This window comes from Nuphar pumila, chromosome 7, assembly GCF_984573655.1.
Source record: "Nuphar pumila chromosome 7, dmNupPumi1.hap1.1, whole genome shotgun sequence".
NCBI lineage: Eukaryota > Viridiplantae > Streptophyta > Magnoliopsida > Nymphaeales > Nymphaeaceae > Nuphar > Nuphar pumila.
Window position 1 is genome coordinate 107,359,178 of NC_143255.1, and position 20,916 is coordinate 107,380,093.

General features: G+C 37.5%; 1 protein-coding gene across 2 annotated transcripts in view; it reads left to right on the forward strand.

Moving 5' to 3' along the window:
* The window catches only part of LOC149832810 (rac-like GTP-binding protein 6), a 256,990-nt gene that overhangs the window by 229,661 nt on the left and 6,413 nt on the right, over positions 1–20,916 (forward strand). The window contains exons 1-4 of one of the 2 annotated variants that reach the window (XM_090014729.1): positions 16,034–16,763; positions 17,291–17,378; positions 17,849–17,958; positions 18,087–18,150. In XM_090014729.1, the coding sequence (XP_089870855.1) occupies positions 16,665–16,763; positions 17,291–17,378; positions 17,849–17,958; positions 18,087–18,150 (361 nt within the window). In that variant the 5' untranslated portion in view covers positions 16,034–16,664. Of the gene's footprint in view, positions 1–16,033; positions 16,764–17,290; positions 17,379–17,848; positions 17,959–18,086; positions 18,151–20,916 lie in introns of those variants that run through there. The other variant, XM_090014728.1, reaches the window with a different exon arrangement.

The following is a 20,916-nucleotide window of genomic DNA, read 5'->3' on the forward strand; positions in this document are numbered from 1 at the left end:
CGCGTCGTGTCGGGTTCGGGTAATTGGCCCTTTAGGGCCATATCCAATCAAGACAAAAGTACCTTTTACCCAAAGTTTCTTTGGCCCGTTATGGCTCTTCGGATTCCTTTAACGGATCTCGACTCTTCGAAGTCCGTTAAGGGGTCACGTCTCCTCAGAATTCGTAATGGGTCCTTCCACGCTTTGTAATCGTTCATGGGTTATAAAAGCGTGGTGAGGGTGGGGTTACGAAGGATCTGTGACGCTCTGGATTTCTGAAGAAGAGCTCTGCGTTTTTCCATCTCCTTGTTGCTCTCTCTTTCTCTCCTGAGTTATCCCGAAGGGGGTTCGTCTGCAACATTGGTTCGTAGAGGCTGTTTTCGAAGGACGATCCATCGGAGTGCACCGTTCTGATCGTCGTGACTATTGTATCCTGAGGGAAGGACGCCGAACCCTGTTTTGCACTGTATGTGGGGGCAAATCTTTTCTAAGGGGAGTACATTCATACGCCTTAGCCTATTACATAATCTAAACATGTTTCTGTTGTTTTCTTTATGTTCTTTGCATCTGTTTGCTTGTATGCTGTCGTTTGGATTTTGGTTGTTTGCGGAAACCGACATGCCTGCTCCTTGTTATTATTTCGATCGTCTGTTGATCATGCTGTATACAGTGTTGTATTTCCTGATTTATATCGTATTTTATATCATGATGACGATTGTGAAACTGTGTGATCCGAAATATGATCTAACAAAAGCTGGGGTTAGGCAGACCCCTATCAGTTATACAACCATATACCATTGCGATTTGAACTTGCAACGTTCCAACACAAGGTGACGTGCACTAACTGCTCCTGGTGGCTCTATCTTTTCACTTGCCTGATTTTTTGGGCGTTATTAATTCTTAATGTATCACTATCTGTGATAGAGGGACCATGATTGATACCTATAACTTTGCTTTGCTTCAAGTAAAGCTAAATCTTTTCCAAAAATACGCTGTTGCTTGTGACCAAGCATTGAAATTTAAATCACAATGGAAAAGAAGGAACTTGCTTTGCGAAAGGGTCACCAAAAGTTGATGAGAGAGCAGAGACTATGCTCAATATCTGTGCCTAGTACTTGTGCTTAGTACTGATATTGCTTTGATGGATTAATTATTAACTACTGATGGGGGACATAATGTTTTGACTTAGGAGTTAAGGAACATGTCGTATTTTATAATTTTGGAGAAGGTTTGACATCAATCTTTATCCGACACTGCAAGGACAAGAGTAGGCAACCTGCTATACAGGGTGGGAGATCAGTTCACTTGAAACACTTAAACAAAATTTTTTTTGAGTAATTTACAAAAATTTTGCTCACTTATCAGCTATTTAACAAAAGCCACCTGACATTTGGGTTATTATATTTAACCGCCTACTTTTCTGAATGCATTTCAAATATCCAATGGTGTAATTTAAACAACTTTTGTTTATGCGCTAGGGTTTTTGTTAAACAAGCATTTTAGTCACTTTTTTTACTAAAAAAATGATAAACAGGCTGATTTTAGGACCACATGTGACATTGCAATATAAATTATAAGAGCAGAAGCTGTTCTTGTTGTGTTTTTGAAAAGTGAAAATAAAAAATCATTTTCAATGCCACGAGACTTGATGAGAAAGTGAATATCACATAAATGAGATTTACTTTCTAAATCTTACTTTTGGGTTACGTGCTAACTCACTTTTTATGACGGTTGTTTTTGGGGTTGTGTTATATATATTTTTTTTATGTTGAGTTACTTTTTATTATATTCACTTTTTAAAGTGTATTAAGAAGTGAATTTCATATGAACCAAATGTACCTATACTAGACAAAACTCTAGATGGCTTTTGGTGAATCGCCAATAAGTTAGGAAGTTTTTTTATAATTTGTTTCTCCGAGCCCTCCTTAGAGTGCTAATTTTTTTTGGTAAGGGATCATTTTTTTTTTATATTTACACAAAGATATCAGAAATTGCAAGGTTCCCCTATGCCTTTCCATACCTGTATTTCTGCCTTTTCAGTTTTCAGTATGGAAGAAATAAATTCTTTATGATTGTGTTTGGAATTGTTCTGATGAGTATGATATGGTGAGATATATATTACGTGCTGCTTAGTGACATAATATCCTAGTTTATCCCACTTTTTTTGCATTAGGTGCATCCAACACCCACTAAACTGATTTGTTCATTATGGGCATGTTTGGATTCTCCCGCTTATGGCATGCAAGATAAGGTGGGATATTATATATGTTCTTCTGCATGGGGCAATATCCTAGCTTATCCTGAATTTCTGCATCAGCTGGTGCATCCAAATACAGCTATGGGTTTGTTGAAGGGTTTAAGATATGGTATTCCAAGTACTGAAACTATTAGATATGCATCCAAGTACTAGTAGGTGCTGTCTAACAGGTTGGGCCAGCCCATTCAAAAAACTTCGCCGGTGGCCTGCCGATTAGGCCCGTTGGCTTGGTCGAGCCTATATATATATATATATATATATATATATATATATATATATATATATATATATATATATATATATATATATATATATATATATATATATGGGAAATGAAATCATGCTAAATGATCACGGTGCTAAATGCAACATGCTATTGGATTTTCGGTGTTTTTTACCCAATTTCAACCTCATACATGTGTTCAACGTGATTGATTTACTATAAATTGAGACTTGTATCAAGCATTTTGGATGAAAAAAATTGATATTTTAACCCTCAAAATTTTTTAAAAGTGGTAAGCCTGTTGATTTTGAACCTTATAAAAATCTATCCATGCATTGGAATCAATTGCTCCCAAAATTGATTCCTATAAAAATAAGCATATAGATAACATCCTTACGGTCACAATTTTGAAAAAAAACATAGAAAATCTGTGCCCATTTAGTAGGTTCTCATTTCTCATATATATATACAGAGAGAGAGAGAGAGAGAGAGAGACGAAAGTAATTCAACATTACCACTCATGAAGATCAACAAAATGTTGAACCCATGAACCGAACAAGAACAAAAGTCAAAACAAATAAAGAGAGCACAAGATAAAAGAACATTAGACAGATAAAATGGGCTCACGCCATAGCCGCGTGCCCAGATTGAGACAAAGGATAGGTAGCATCAACAGGAGGGAGTGGAAGATCACTAAGATGCATACGCAAGATCGCATAAACATCTACCAAAATTTTATGCACCAGCTTTTGAATGTTAACTCGAATATGACGAAAATGAGCATCGTTACGCGCCATCCAAACAAACCACCAAGAGGTAAGCAACCACGTCCGCCAGATGAACCTCCACCTCTTGCTGCGCCTAATACAAACCGGCCCCAAGATCAGATCTAGCGCAAAGGACTCCTCCTTAACAAATACTTCCGGATGTCTCCAGGTCCTACTAAAGATTTCCATAAATATTGGGCAAGACCAGAACAAGTGAAACGTAGATTCTTCTGCAGCTTGACAAAGCACGCACCAACTCGGGAGTTGAATGCCCCACTTCTTTAGATTACAGTGGGTCTGGATCCTATCGTGCAAAATTAACCAAGCCAGGACTCGCGAACGGGGGGAAGGACCCTTCGCCCAAAGCACATCCTCGGGCAACCAATCAGCCCCTGGCGGTAGCAACGATCTATAGACTTTTTTGGTGAGAAACTCTCCGCTTGGTGCCAACGCCCACTGCAGCCACTGACCAAAATTTCCGGAGACCTCAAAATGGTCTCTAAAGCAGGCTAAAGCCCTCAACCACGATTTACGCAAGTGCGAGAGCGCCAAACCTTGGGTTCCCAGACGAACCGGAATAAGAGTTGGATCCCCATATTTAGCAAGAAGAAAACTAGCACAAGGGTTATCCGGTTGGTGGGCCAACCAACATTGCTTGGCGACAAGAACAATGCTTCGCAGTCTGGGCACCGGGATGCCTAAACCACCCATACGCCGAGGTAGAACCACCGAACGCCAACCAATCAAGTAACGCTTACCTATGAGTTTACACCCAGACCAAAGAAAGCCTGCCAGCAAGCGCGTCAGCTGCTTCTCTACTCCCACAGGCATCACAAACAGAGACATGAAAAATTCTGGAATAGTTGAAAGAACACGTCTGACTAAGGTTAGACGTCCAGCGCTAGAAAGATAAGACGACTGCCACGAAAGCAATTTGCGCTTCACTTTTTGAAGCGTCGGAGCCCAAGCCGCTGAAGATAGAGGCTTCACTTGTAACGGCAAACCAAGGTACATAATAGGCAAGTCAGAAGTAGTGCAATTAAAAATTCTCTTTCCAGCTGCAAGCATATTGGCATTAACATTGAACATGGTAATAGAGCATTTGGTCTCATTTAGAGAAAGCCCACACATGGAGAGAAAGAACTGAATGATAAGCTTGAACCTGAGCATCTGTTGAACATTTGCACGACCAAAAATGATCATATCATCAGCATAAGTAAGAATATGACCCGGGAAGTCGGAAACCTGCAAAGGATCAATGAAACCCGATACAACAGCCCGCTTTAGCAAGACCACAAGACCCTCAGCAACTGCATTGAACAACAAAGGTGATAGGGGGCACCCTTGCCGCAGACCCCGCCCAAGCTTGAACCGGTCTCTTCTAATACCATTGATATTTAACATGGCCTGGGCATTTGAGACCAGCTCTCTCACCCAACCAGAAAAACGACGACCAATACCGAAATTTGCTAACATTTGAAATAAGAATGGCCAATGCACAAAGTCAAAAGCTTTATGAAAGTCTAATTTAAGGACAAAGAAAGGTTGACCGCTATGCTGCAAGGAATGGACCACCTCGGACGCCATGATGAACGAGTGCTGAACCCTCTTCTTACGGATAAAGGCGAACTGAGAGTCTGAAAAAATCTGGTTAGCCACCGATTTCAACCTATTCGCCAAAACTTTGGCAAACATCCGATAGAGAGCACTCATAACTGAGATAGGTCGAAATCGAGAAATATCATTGGCCTCATCATCTTTCGGAATGAGTGAAATAATAGCAACATGCAAATGATAAGGCAGTCTGGAGTTACGATGAAACTCATCGAACATACTCACCACGTCTGATTTGACACAGTCCCAAAAGATTCTAAAAAAGTTGACATGAAACCCGTCAATGCCAGGCGCTTTCCAACCCGACAGATCCTTAATGGCCGAAAAAATCTCATCTTGAGAGAACCTTCTTTGCATATATCTGGCTTGCTCAAGCTGAATTGAGCCAACTAGGAAATTACCAAAGACACCCTCCACAGTTAACGAAGCAGAATATAAGTCCTTAAAGTATAGCGAGACTGCCGGATTAACGTGCTGATTGAGATAAGAAACACCCTCAATGGAGATAGAAGGAACAACCTTCCTCCTATGATGATGAGAAGCATATGAGTGAAAAAATTTAGTGTTGCCATCACCATCCGCAAGCCATTTCACCCTAGACCTTTGCTTCCAACGAATTTCCTCTTTGATCCTCCAGATTTTCAAGAGCATGGTTAATTCTAAGGACCTGGACTGAAGATTGAGAAGTTGCAAATCAGAAAGAGAGTCAGGAGAAGGCATAGTCTGATACAACTCAGAAATCTCTTGATCCCATGCGGCTATTTGCTGAAATTTCTCCACCTTACGACTATGAAGCCAAGCTTTGATATCCTTAGCTAGACGAGAAAGCTTATTTTGAACACGTAGCGCGACCCAATGCACATCAACAGTTTTGTTCCAAGAATTAGTAACAACCGTGAGAAAATCTGGCTCTTGAAGCCACCATTCTTCAAACGCAAAGCTCCTAGTGGGTTGAAAGCCATCTCCCCAATGAGTGATGATCTGCCCATGATCCGAGATAGAGGGAGCAAACAACACACACTTAACGTCGGGAATGAGGTCCAATAAATTAAGTGTGACAAAGACCCTATCAAGGACCCTACAGCAAGGACGAGACCGCATATTCGACCAAGAGAAGCGCTCCCCGGTTAAAGGAATAGGGTAGAGAAAATGACGGTGAATAAAGTCTTGGAAACCTCGCATAGAGGGATTGGGAATTACGAGGTTATTAGAGTCATGGATAGATAACAAACAATTGAAATCCCTCATCAGAAGGTGACAATCTGCGCTGGAAACGACAACCCTATCCAAATCATCCCAAAAAGCGGGCCTCATGGCGGCGAGATTAGGACCATAAACAACAGAAACCACTACTCTTCTATCAACTGCCTGCAAATTGAAAGCAACAGACAAAGAGAAAAGACCCACATCCAGCTGTGATAAATTTAAAGACTGCTTGCCCAAGATAAGGATACCGCCTGCATGATTTACCGCTGGCTTATAGAAATAGTCAGCTCCCTGCCAGATGCTAGAAACGACCACGAGCGAGATGACCTCCATTTTAGTTTCACATAAAGCAAGAAGGTCGGGCTTTTGCTCCCTAACCCAATTAGCCAGAAACAGGCGTTTAGTGGGACAATTTAAGCCCCTAACATTCCAACAAACAGTCATCATGGAACAAAATCTGGAAAAACCCGTGGTTGGTGGCACCGAGATGACCTTCTTGGAGACCTAGCATCGGTAGCCGAAACAATTAACGAAGGCCTCCTTCTTCTTCGCTGACCACCAGCACTAACAGACGACCTCAATTGACCATCGAAAATGCCCAACTGCTCGCAATCTGCTCCACCAGAGTTGCAGAGAGAGAGAGAGAGAGAGAGAGAGAGAGAGAGAGAGAGAGAGAGAGAGAGAGACTAATTAGCTTTTTTTTTAAATACCATCTTCACTAGCCAAATTAAATATCATGAAATCGATTGAGATAATTAGATGATTAGACTGTACTATCGTAACCAAGGGGTGTCAAGTTGTAATCCTGCAAAGGTTATCCCTAGCTCGCCTTATAGAAAAAAAAATCCTATTCATCATGAAGCAATTAGCTACCATTTACAAAAAGTTGCATTTGTTTTTCTATTTTTTCCTGTTCATGTGTTCATAACATGTCACCAAAGTCCGAACCAGTTTTTTGGGACCGATATTCTCTTTAGCTGTTAACCATAGTGACAAATATTGCCAGATTTATGAAACTCTTGTGATAATTTCGTGAGAAATTACCTAAAATTGACAAATATCATAAGTTAATATCACGATAATCTCGGCATATTCTCGCAAGATTTGCAAAATATCATGAGATTTATGAAAAAACATAAATATTTTGATTTAAATGTGATATTTATGTTTTAAATGACTATTTATCATGAAAAACATATATTTTTATTTTTGAATAATTTTTATTAATATTTTCTTATAAATTTTTTATATTTTTTAATTTATTTTTTTATTGTCGAGATTTGCCAAAAAAACATGAGATTTATGAAAAAATTTCAAATTCTCACAAGTTTTTGAAAAATGAGATTTTACCATTTGTCATTACGTTGCTAATTAACCCGTCCACCAAATGAGCGAGTTTAACTGAGCCATGACCCATTGCCACTAAGTGCACCATTGCATGGTCTTAGCCACAAAAGTTACAAGTGAAGAGATTGGTCTTAAATTTGATAGAGTAGGTCAAGAGGTTGGGCTATGGGCGCACTAGAGTTAGCTGTGGGCTTTCTTGAACGCCAAAGTTTTAACCAAAATCAAGTATTAAATACATAATAACATAAAATGCATAATTCAAAATTTATGTCATTTAAATAAATATAAAATTAAAACCCTAATTATTACATCACCAATTCTGCATTTATGCGATTCAAGCATATGCAATAATGTTTCATAAATAAAAAATACTTTAATTAAAAAGTCTAAATGCTATTAAAAAAACTTTAAAACCTAATTAAATGTTAATGCTTTAAAAAAAAACTAAATAAAAACCTCAATTCCAAAAAACACCATTCATTGTTTTCATATATAAGCTAGTTGAAACAAAAAAAAAATCTCTAATTTTTTAACTAAAATCAAGCATGTTGATCATGTATAATATTGATTAAAAAAATGTATAAATAATTAATTAATATCTATTTCATTAAATACTTAAATACTAATTAAAACAAAAAACAAAAAAAAAACTATCAACCTAAATGTTAATCTAAACCCTAATTCTTATAGCATCAATTATGCATTTATGTTATTCAATATCATATAATGATACGTAATGTTAATTAAAAAATATAACAATACATAAATTAAATTTTCATCTTATTTAAAAATAAAATAAAACTTTAAATGCTATGAAAAAATATAAAAGACTCTAAAACCTAATTAAATATTCATGCTATTTTTAAAAAACTAAATAAAAACCTCAATCCTAGCAAACATCATTCATAATTTTCATACATAAGCTAATTGAAACAAAAATAACAAAACTCTCAAATTTCTAAATAAAATCAAGTTCGTGGGATCACGTATAATGTTGATAAAAATACAGAAATAACGAAATTAATATCCATTTCATTAAAAACCTAAATGTTAATCGAAAAAAAAACACAAAAAATCCTAAACCTAAATGCTAATCGGAATCTTTGTTATTACATCATCAATTATGCTTTTATGCCCTAAACACAAAAGAGAAAAAGAGAATGGATCTTGTCTTGTGGGCATAGCAGTAACAGCACGGACGGTGTGTCAGACGCCTTGAGGGTGCCTCGGTGCCTTCGAACAATGGGCCGATGGCGATGAACCTGTGGCTGCGGCACTGTGCTGCTACAGGGTCAAGCCATTAGAGGGAGGCCGCCCCCCCACAAAAAGTCATGGGAGAGAGGTGGGGTCGAGGAAGGTCGAGCCTCGGGAGGGAATCAAGAAAAAGAGAGAGAGAAAGAGAAAGAGATGGGGGTAAGGTTTTGGGAATGAAAAGAAGCTGTGATGGGCGACACTCGCCCACCAACCCCCCTCACTCGATCAGGGTAGGCACGGTCCACTCTGATCCATGCCCCCAAGGTAGATTTCTGTGGGTTGGGGTGGGCATATGCCTACCCTTCCCATAACGTGGCTCCGCCCTGGTGCATGTGCTTGTCAAGCATATTGGTCCTTCCAAGACTTGCTCCCACACACAACAAAATTAAGCATTCTGAGGCCACCTTCAAGATTGATTATATCTTCCCAACCACTATTTGGCTGGGAAGATTACCAAATCCAATTTCCTTTTCTTGGTCAGTTGGCTGTCAATGGGCCAGCTCTGGGTTGGATCCAAGTGGAACAGGTTTGGATCCGACTGGCACGACGTTTGATCATTCAACAAGATTTGGATCTGGATATTTTTTTGTGCAATGATTTTACCCACACAGGCCCCAATCCGGGCAAGTATGAATTGGATCAAAACCTAGATTATGCTTCTTTATTATAGTGTTTGTGTGGTCAAACAAATATGGGTTGATCCAGATTCAACACAATTTCCATTCGGTTATGACCCTTGTCCTACTATTCACTGATATGGGAATATAAATGGTTTGAACTTGACCCAACTTAGGTCCATATGTTATAGACTGATTTAGTGGACCTCTTTGAGAATGGGTCATATCTGGGCCACTTTGATGGCAATTGGATCCAAGTAAATCAATTTTTCTTATCAAATCTGAGTTGGACATCTTTATCTGGATATGTCTCATTTTTACATTATTCCAGACAGATCCATGTCTGTATCCAATGGGACCTACCATTTGCTTATAACCTTATACATGGATTCTGGACCATGTTGCAACCCGTGACTGTGTCCAACCCATTGACAACCCTAAATTGGCCAATAATGGCCATCATACAGAATCCCAGCTTTTAAGCATAGCTGGATTTGGTAAATCCATTGGAACCCATGATCCATAAATGGCCAATTATATATTGTGAAGCAAGTCCAAGGGTAGGTCCTATGTGATATGAGTAAAGGGGGACATGGGATTAGTGGGCACGTCTTCATTGGAAGTAGGGGTGTCATTGGGTCGGGTTTGATTCGGACCCAGACTTGGCCCCATTTTTTGGGTACGGAATCGGGTCCAGACCTGGGTCTAATCGAACCCAACATAAGAGAAACCATACCAGATAAAATAATATTTTTATCATTTTTACATTGAGAAATTGTGGGTCTTAATCGGAACTGGGGTCAATTTTCAAAAACTATAACAGGCTTCATGTATTAATCAGAATTTCAGGTCGGGACCCAGGTCTTCTTATTTATCACCATACCTGGACCATATAGGGTCCGGTATGGGTCGGGTCTGTGTAAACCCAACCCATTGACACCCCTGATTGGAAGAGGACATGTTTTTACCCAATTTTCCTATGGAGGAGATGTACAGTTGAAGAGAAAAAAAGATGGTGGGCGGGGCCCACAGAGCTGCAAACAGATTGGTTACGGACTGGACACTGACTAATCCATATCCGAATCTGAATTTTGTGCAATTTATTTAAATCCAAAACATGTATGGCAATACTGGATCTGGTGCAATAAGATGCAAACCAAGGTTTTTACATGTGAGCTGTGCAATTGGATCAAATTAAATCCAAAACATACATCGGATGTGAAACACTAATCCTGATCCGAATCTTCAATAATAGTCCAAGTGTGTGATCCACATTGCCTTTTGGGGTCTTAATTTAATAAACCATATCCAGAAAGTAGTGGATCCAGATTAGAAGTCCAACCAAACCCGATCCGTTTGCAGCCCAATTAGGGAATGGATTTGGTAGAATTTTGGTGGGACATCTCCAAATTTAATCCACCTCCTTATCATGGCTGGCAAGGTCCTAGCTGGCCTGTAGAATGTGATGTAGATATTTCTCTGTGCTCTGCTAATCATTACAAATTAAGCATTGATATCATTTTGTCAATTGCTAGACACTTTGTCCAATATTAAAAGGCAAATCCACTCTTCTTTTGTCATCTTTTTCAAATAGTTTAATCTTCTTTTCTTCTCTTTTTTTATACTTTGAAAAAACAATTGAAAGTATGGAGCCCATATAATTTGAATTTTCAAATTGTAAAAAGCCTATTGAGTACCCTCCAAGAAAAATTTGAATCTATTTTTTTTTTTGACTCTTCAAACATTTGGATCCGGGTTTGGGGCAGGGTACCAATGATCGGGTCTCTTGGCAGGCCGTGTTCAAGAAAACCCATAAACCTATTTTTCTTCAGATAATTCTTGCATCCAAAATATTGTTATGTCCAGGTCCGATTACATGTATATCACTAAAATATGAGAACTAATGTGTGAACTAGGATTTTCATGAATTTTTTGTTCTTTTTTATTCAATCTAACCATAAGGATGTGATCTACATGCTTGATTTTATAAGAACCCGCTCTTGAATAATCTGATTTTGATGCATAAATGAGATTTTTTAATGTTTTAAAATCAATGGCTCATAATCTTGATAAATATTGAAACATTAAAAAATCACATTTCTTTTATAAAAAATACCCGATCTAATGGTTGATTCCTAGCAAATTCACCGGGCCAAGCACATCCACATGGTTGGATTTGCAAAAAAAATGTTGAAAATGAGAATATTTTTAGTTCTCATATTCTAGTGACTATCTCTCTATACATATATTTTGGATCCGGGTCTCTATCTGCTCATACCAAGCTAAGGGCACGACTCCAAGACAATGGTGGGAAAACGATTATCATTTTCCCCATTTTTCATATACTAGCAAACATGAGAAAAGGGTACCGGGATTTGAAAAGCCCAATTTACTTCTAATATGATTTCAGATTACATGAGATGGAATTACGCGATTTTTAAATAACCTAATCTACAGTAATAGGTCCACATATCTTCGGCCTTCAAAACCTGAAGGTCATGTTTGGGCATCAACAGAAAATGTGACCGTGTGGGAACAGATGTTCAACTTTATGAACTTGGTCACAATTTGCAAGATGCCCAAACATGTTTTACCTTTCTAGCGGTTTGATTCTAATGCCAAATTTGTTTTAAACACGTGTCAAGATTAGGTGCAATCACATTCCACAAATGTTATGTGCCGCTATCACATTTCACAAATGCTATGTGCCGCTACACCTGGCCACCCTCTATCTTATTACATCCGAGAGCCCACCAGCAAATGGATAGTGATTAGGTGCAGCGGTATTCAAAATTTGCATTTGTGCAATGTGATTGCATGTGATCCCATCACCACAGACACACACATGTCCAATATAGAAAGGCTCAAAAAAGGCACTGTTGCAATCTTTGGTATTCCATAGTAATTACACCTCTTGCAGGTAACTGAAGGTTGGTCAGGCTCATAGTGACAAACGTTAATAAAGGCAAAATCTCTCTTTTTAAAAAATTCGTGAGAATTTGAATTTTTTTTTATAAAATCTCATGTTTTTTTTTGGCAAAATCTCGGCAATAAACAAATAAACTAAATATTTTTTATAAGAAAATATTAATAAAAATTATGTAAAAATAAAAAAACACATTGTTTTTTCATGATAAATAGCCGTTTAAAACATAAACATTATGTTTAAATCTCAGTATTTATGTTTTTTTCATAAATCTCACGATATTTTGAAAATCTTGCGATATTTGTCACTATGGTCACACTTATCACGTTACACAAATGCTATGTGCCGCTACACCTGATCACCCTCTATCTTCTATTACAGCAAATGGATGGTGATCAGGTGTAGCGGCATTAAAAAAATTGCATTTGTGCAATGTGATTGCATATGCACAGACACACACGTTTTCAATATATAAAGGCCAAAAAAAAGGTACGGTAGCATATTTGGTAATCCATGGTAATTGCACCTCTTGCAGGTGTTGGTCACACTTAAGTCCAAATGGTTGTCCACAAGGGCTTGGTAAGTTGGCTTAAGGCATTCAAACTGAAAGGTCGTCAACAACTCGATACTCAGGGTGTGTGTTTCTAGTGACATGATTATAGCAACAGACTCCATAGCTCAACAAGACCTTTTTCAGGGTTTCAGGTCTCTAGGGATGCAAATGGGTCAGATCCAGGATGAAGGTTTTGCAAATTTTGGCTGTTCCGATTCTCTAATGTATTTAGCTGTTTCGGATTTGAATCCAAACTCGACTTTAATTTTTTTGTTTATTAACGAAAAAAAGGTCTAAAGGTTTAATGTAGTTTACTCAATAGCTATTTTTTATCTTGATACTTTTCCAATTGTTTCTAAACACAGCCACATATTATGGTGCATTTTTATGTATGGGTTAATATTGTCTACTAATTAAGGAAAATGAGTAGAAATCACTTTTTTTCTTCAAAATTTTTAATTTTTTGTAGATCAAATGTTAAAGATGTGATGTACTTGGTTTTGGTTTGTTTAGTAAGAAACTTGTTTTGAATAATGTGATTATGACAAGTAAGTAGTTTTTTAAAGGGGTTAAAAAATCAATGGCCCATGATGTGCCAAAATTTCATAACTCAAGATACCACATTTTTACATATAAAAAAAGTACAATCCAAGGCTTGGTCCTTAGCAAACAAACCATTCTAAATTGAGTCTATACAACTTGCACCTATGATTTCTAGCGCATTAGTTTTGTACCTTCATTAATAGCCAATATTAACCCTTTATGCATTCTATAATGATTGTGCATAGAATTATTTAAATCATGCACCCATGCATGCATAAACCCTAAGTTTGTACTAATGAATGATTGACATTCTAAATTTCTATGGCCCAAGTGGCTAGGGGTCAGTGTGAAGGTGCTGCGATGAAGGCACAGGATCAAACTCTAGTGACGCAGGGGATAGCTTTTAAGGGTGTGTCCATGGCTTTTAAAGGTGGGTCACCTAAGGCGAGGTCGTTGTGTGGACTCACCTGGATTTTTCTTGCTTCAGTGAGGGTTTCTCATCATAAAAAAAAAAAAATAAATTCTAAATTTCTGCAAATGTATTGGTCAATATCATAAATACATCTAATCATATACTTGTTGATCAACAAGAAAAATCCCAAAATGACACTTCATCTTCTTGCCCTGCTTCTAGGCCCACATCAATTCACTCCATGCATGTGACCTTCACATACTGACAGTGTTTAAGTAGGGGATGTTCTGCATTTTCTTATAATGGTGTAGTAGATGAAAATATAAAAGGTGCATGGTAATCCGTATCAATAATTTCTTTTGTTTTTCGCATTAGAAAACTAATTTAGGTTTCCCATAAAGACAAGGGCATCTACAAGTTGGTTCTTTGTTGCATCAATCAGGGGTGCCCAAAACTCCAAATGCTGTTTTTTCAAAATAAATTAAAAAAAAAGAAAAAAATCCAAGGGTAGGACCCAGCAGTCAGGGCCAAGTCTCAGATAAAGCTTTTTTATATATATATATAGCTGCTTTTGAGCCTACCGCTAGCACATTAGGCTTTAGAGGTTTTTTCTTATTTTTTTAATATGACAATATAAATACGATGTAATTAATCAATTTTTGGACCATCCTATTTCGACACAGTTAGGTTTTTATAAGATTTAAAAATCAATGATATACAACTTTTCAAAATATTCAATGCTTACAAATTCATTTTTTTTAATCAAAAAACTTGGTCCAAGTGTCATTTTCTAGTAAATCGACCATGCCAAACACATCTGCAGAGTCAGATTTACAAAAAATAACCGAAAAACCTCTATTCACTAATAGTAGGCTGGTAGTAAGCTCAAAAAGTGTTATGCAGCTACCACTTTTCTCCGTTTGTTTGGCACACCACCATGTGTTGGAACGGTGCAAGTTCAAAACCCAATGGTCTGCCAAACCTCAGCTTGCTATATGAAAATTTAATCTTTTATGTGGATAAACTTTGTACTTTTATTTTAATGCATTTAGCAAGACTTTTTGTTAAAAATAAAATTCATACATGTAAAATTATAATAATAACACAAATTAAAAATGTACAATTCTTTCACCATAAATGGTACACTTTTAACGTCAAGAATCTTTAATTTCACTAGAAAATCTAGTTTTAAGTTTTTTAGAAGCTTGAAAAACAGATGGTTATCAATGAGTTTCTTGACAAGTTGGCTTGTTATGTTTTTTAGAAACTTTTGATAACTATGGTCCACCCTAACCATAAAGAGTTCTGACTTGAGTGCGCTTTGGTCAGTTTATTATTGAGTCAAATTGAGTCCGTTTGTTCGTGCTACTGAGTCAGACAGCTAATGAAGTTGGCTCATTTGTTTAGCTGTTACCCTAATTTTATCTAGTGAGTAGGTTGATTCATGGCTCACTTTTGAGGTCCATTAGTTCTATGGACTATGAGTTAGACCTGGTCAATTGAGTCCACTAGGTAATAGCTAGTCATGCATAAGCTTTGGCTAAGAGGCTATCCTGGTCAAAACATGAACCAGGTCAACATGAAACTTGATGGAAGGACCTGAACTTGGCTAGTCAAATCAGAAAGAATTAAACTCTGAAGGCTCATCAAGGGCTTGATTTGTGTCAAGTCAAACATGGCTCCGTTGATGCAACAAATGTTTAGCTAGCCAAACCCATCCGAGTCAAAGATCACCTCTCATGGATGCAACAAGACTCAGCTGATTCAAGCCAATCCATCATGGAAGACATACCAAAAGACTTGACCAATCTAGTCTCGTTGGTCGCATATCAAGAGGCTAGGGCTTAAGCTCGACTCAATTCCAAATCTTACTTAAGATGTTAAACATATGGGTGTTGGTGCGCGATCCCGACCCATTTATCTGGATTTGAAAACAGCAAGGTTCGAGCTCAATCAGGATTCAAAACCAATACCTGAGAACAATGGCAATCCACAAGATGAGGATCTTGTAAGTAGCCTATGAACCAGACCTCGACCCGAGCCCCTGAATCCGAATCTAATTATGTTAAATCCAGTTAAATAGCATTTGATTAGACCTGGGTCCGAACCATTAGACCAACCAACCTAAAGTGGGTTAGGTGTGAGTCCAAGAGTCAAATTCGTTCCTAACAAATTCCAAGCCTTAAATGCCCACAACTACAGCCAACAAAAATTAGGTGCATTATTGCAAGTACAAAAATACTTTACGATCTGCCTAGACTGCTAAAAAAAACAATAAAATTAAAAAAGCTAAAAATAAGCAAAAAATATATTATATATACAGCACCCAGCAACACACATAGAGGTTGTGGGGAGAGTCTAGAGAGATAGAGAGAGCTGTCACATGGTTGGACTTGGCGACCGGTTCTGACGCAGTTTGATCCGGGCAAAGGGTGTGCATCTCTCTCTCTCTCTCTCTCTCTTTATTTTCTCCGATTTTCTCGCTATTTTCCATTGGAAATCTCCCCCCCTAAAACGAAAACATCCCTCCCCTTCCCTTCTGACATTTCTCTGCCAAAATCTTTGTTTTTTTCAATGATTTTCTCTCTCTTCCTCTTCTGCTCGCGTTATCGGGCCATGTAGGAATTCAGATCGACTGCTAAGATTAGGGTTAGGATTTGGTTTTTCCATCTTAGTGCTGATGTTTTGTTTGTTTTTGGCTTGATCTTTTGGTGGGTGTTCCCTCCCCCCCTCCCCCTCCTCCTTTTTTTTTAAGGTGAGGGAAGGCGGAATGGGTATCGTTTGCATTGTGGGTATGGGGTTTGGTGAGTTGGGGTTGCGTTGTTTTGGCGTTTAGCTGAGGGGAACGAGGTAAGGAGGTGGTCTAGAAGAGATAAAGGAGGTTTCTTTCTTCGTTTCCCCTTTGTTGTTCTTTTTTTTTTCTTTTTGTTGGTGGTGGGGGAGATCTCGCTCTCTCTGCGTCAAGGATGAGTGCGTCGAGGTTCATAAAATGCGTGACGGTGGGAGATGGAGCGGTAGGGAAGACCTGCATGCTGATTTCTTACACCAGCAACACGTTTCCAACGGTATGATCCAGTATTTCTCCGTGTCCTTTTGCTTCATGTTTTTTTCCTAGTGTTTTTTTTTAATGAGTGGTTTGTTTTTTTTCCCTCCTTTTGTGATTTGGGTTTTTGGTGATTTTCAATAGTGAATTATGGGTTTGTTGTTGGGTTGTCATTTTGGAGTGGTGTTCGAAGGAAATTGTTGTTGGGGACTGTTTAGGTCATTGGGGCTTGAGTTGAGTTGTTGGGGTTAACATAAAATTGAAATTTTTTTGTGTTGGGGAGAGATGGGTATGGCGTTATATGTTAGCATTTTTTTTCGTAAAAATACTATCTTTCCTTTCTTTTCCCTTTTTCCTTTTTGTTGTCATGTGTGGGGCTGTAAGGTGTCATTGGGATCTGTTTGAAATAACTGGGTTGTTGAATGTTTAAACTCACAGCGTTATGATATTGGTAGGATTGGTTTCAAGTTTCAAGGATGTCATGAATGAAAAGGAAAGCCTTTGTTTCTTTTGAACGTTTCTGACGATGGGTTTTGATGGCAATAACAGGATTATGTGCCCACTGTTTTTGACAACTTCAGTGCCAATGTTGTGGTGGACGGAAACACAGTTAATCTTGGGTTGTGGGATACTGCAGGTGAAACTAAAACACCTTTCTTCTTCTTTTTTTGGGGTCAGTTTTTCGACACTCCAACTCAGAATTTTCAAAAGAATTAACTTGTGATGGTTCAGAGATTATGAGTTTTTCCTATTCAGTTATGAGTTTTCCTATTCAGGGGCTATTCCGAAAGTGTCGTTTGATGGTTGGAATTTTAACATTTTTCTCTTTTCAAAATTGAAGCTGCTATGATTTTTCCCAGTCTCGCCTGTATGAGGAAATTTGTTCTTTCTCTCGTTTTCCTTTGTCCAACTTGAGGCTTGGTCTTGGGCACTATATTCAGTCTATATTTTTTGTTTCAGAATTTCGGACTGATGTTTGATATATGTAGTTTTTGCCTTAACCGATCTTAGACTTAGTTTTCAGAATTTTCCCATCCCAAGAAAATGTGATTTTTCTTATATTTTTTTTTTATAATTGTTATAAAATTGAGACTTTAATCTTAACAGGGCAGGAGGACTACAATCGATTGAGACCTTTGAGTTATCGAGGGGCAGATGTTTTTCTTTTGGCATTTTCTCTCATTAGCAAAGCAAGCTATGAAAATGTTGCCAAGAAGGTGCATATTGTAGTTTGGTTTAATGTGCATGCGTGCCTTTGTTAGTAGGATGCGGATTTTATTACTTTTGAGACTAGTGGGAGGGATTTCCTGAGAATTCTTAAAACGGTGATGCCTCTCTTATGCAGTGGATACCTGAACTGAGGCATTATGCACCTGGAGTTCCAATTATTCTTGTTGGGACGAAGCTTGGTAAGCATCTTTTCTGACCTTCCTGTCTTTTTTTATTCAGTCATGCAATATTTTGGTGGTCCATTACTATGAACTTGTGTTTATTGTTTCCCATGGGTAAAGGAATTCCCTTAACCAAATCATTGCCAACAATTTCTTGTTTTATTGTTTAGGACTGTCCTTGTCCTTGGTGTTCAGTTTATTGGCTGCGTGCACCTGGGACTTTGTATGGATTTAAGAATACAGCTGATGCTTGTCTTGATTTGTTTGTTTTTTGTTTTCTCGTGGTCCAGAGCTGTCTGGAAAGCCAAGCTGTGAGCTACCCTCCCTATCCCATATAAAGTGGTTGCTTTCGATTTGACCGATTGAGGTGCTTTTACCTATGTGCATGATAGATATAACATACCTTGAATTAATATAGTTAAATATAATTAAATAAATCTTAAATTACATGGTTCGGATTACACCAAAATGTTATAAAAAGAACACCTTCCATGCTCAAATTGTTTATTTAGGAACATGATTTAGACAAAATAAACAATGCTAAGCCCATATGGTTCTATCTATTTGAAAATGTATGAAGATGTGAGATTGAACTCATTGATACCACATGCACATTTACATGAGAGAGAGTGGCCCACTATATACATGTATGCATGCATGTGTGCGTGTATATAAACTGTAAACGTTGAGCTCTTCTATCATGTTTGTTTTTAGAAAATTAATGTTGTTCATCCATGGGTAACTGTATAGCTGATTACATGGTCAGAGCAACTTCCTTGATATATGAACTGCTAAGTGTTTCAAATAAAATTGAAAGAGTGTGGAAAGGAATGAAACTCGGAGGTATGGTGTATCTAGGTGTTAAGATGTTGGGAGTTCATATCATTTTCTAATCTGTGACATTCGGAATTCGATGACTTGAGGATATAGTTCTCCTATACCTTCATTTATGCCATGTTGTCACTCCTTGGCCATTTCTGATGGTATAGTTTGAATTGCGATAGGCATATGGAAAATTAAAATTGGTATATTGCATATACGTTATTAACCTACTTTTGCAAGTCACAACTTGGTTTTCCATGTTTTTGTAGTTGCTGACTATTTGATCAAGGAATGTTTACATGATGGAGGCCATCTTTGCTACCCAACCAGAGAATGATTGTATTAACCAGGAAATATGTTAACCTTTTAAAGATAACATCCGGTATCTTATTTGGCCTTTGGAAGTTATAAGTTTATTACTTGTTATGGGAGATAACTATGTCATGAGATCGAAAGTTATTTAGTAGTTTGGGATCATATGACAGTGCAGATACTGCAATTGTGTGCGTGCATGTGCATGTATGTGTTGCGCTGGGGATTTGAGAGGATGTTGAAGTTCCCCTGTAGAGTGTCTTGGTTTATTAAAACAAGACTATTGCTTTTACCAGTGGCTGGAGCTGCATGACCTTATGGATCTGTGAAATTGCATGGGAGATGAAGGATAGAAACTCCATGTATACACAGAAGATTCTCAGTGGTGGGTTGGGTGAATTCATAGAGTTCATAACAATAGAAAGTTTGCTTGACATCCTCTTGGCTGCATGTTTAGTTAGTGTGGTAGTCCTTCCTGATAATCTTGAATTGGAGTGGGTAATTATAGATTTGAAAGTTGCTAAATTTATAGGTTTTTGTCATATTTGTTTTACTTGTATGTATTATACAAAATCCTTTCTGCTTTTTATGATTCAGTATGTCTAAATCATGCCCAGAAAATCTATTGGCAGCTGTAGTGATGTCACGCTCTTCTGGTCATTTCTTTTGCAGTTGTGATTAAAGCTTTGTGCTTATTTATAAGTTATGGCCATGTTTTGATAATGCTAGTTATTATTAGTTGGATTCCCATTTTATCCTTGATGTGAACTCTTTTTTTGTTCCACATAATTTAAAAGGTAAATTGGGGAAAAGATTGTTCAAGGGCCACATGCATTTATCTTTTCATTTTCAAGGATTAGGGTCTCTTGCTAATGGCTATTGGTAACTTCTGAGAGAGGTTGGATATTCTTTTAGCCTATGTCACATAGGTGTGGGTGCGGCATGGCAATTTCAAAAAACTTGGGTGCAGTGGTGCGTGTATATATATATATATATATATATATATATATATATATATATATATATATATATATATATATATATATATATATATATATATATATATATATATATATATATATATATATATAAACTGGACTTGGTTAGGGTTAACTGAATCTACTTTTGGGCATATATGGACCTCAGTCTGGTTGACTTCACCTGACATAAAGGAAGCTGTGTCCAAGTGTCGCACTCGCATCAGTGCGGATGCAATGTTGGTGTGCTTCGCTGTTATATGAGTCCGTGCTATGTACCTTTTAGTTGAAGTTAAAGAGGAGACTGGTATAGATGTTCTACTGTGTTTTTGTTCAGAAAAATATTTGCTTGTTGGGAGGCAAATTTTTTGTATTATTTTCCAGTTAAAAAGCAAAAAGAAAAAAATATCCGCTTTCCAAACAATTTGGAATCTGAGGTTAAGTGATTGAAAAGCATAGATTTGGTCTCTTACCCTTTTGGATGAAAAACTTGGATTTGTTGTGCACCTCATGTTAAATCTGCTCCTGAGATCAGCGTGATTTCAACACTACTTAGGTGGAATTTGTTTCTATTTGGATATATTGCTAATAAATTTGATATTTTTATAAGAAATTCAATTTTCTTTCTGATATTTTGCTTTTTTTGTTTGAAATATTCTTAGAATTTCGGAGA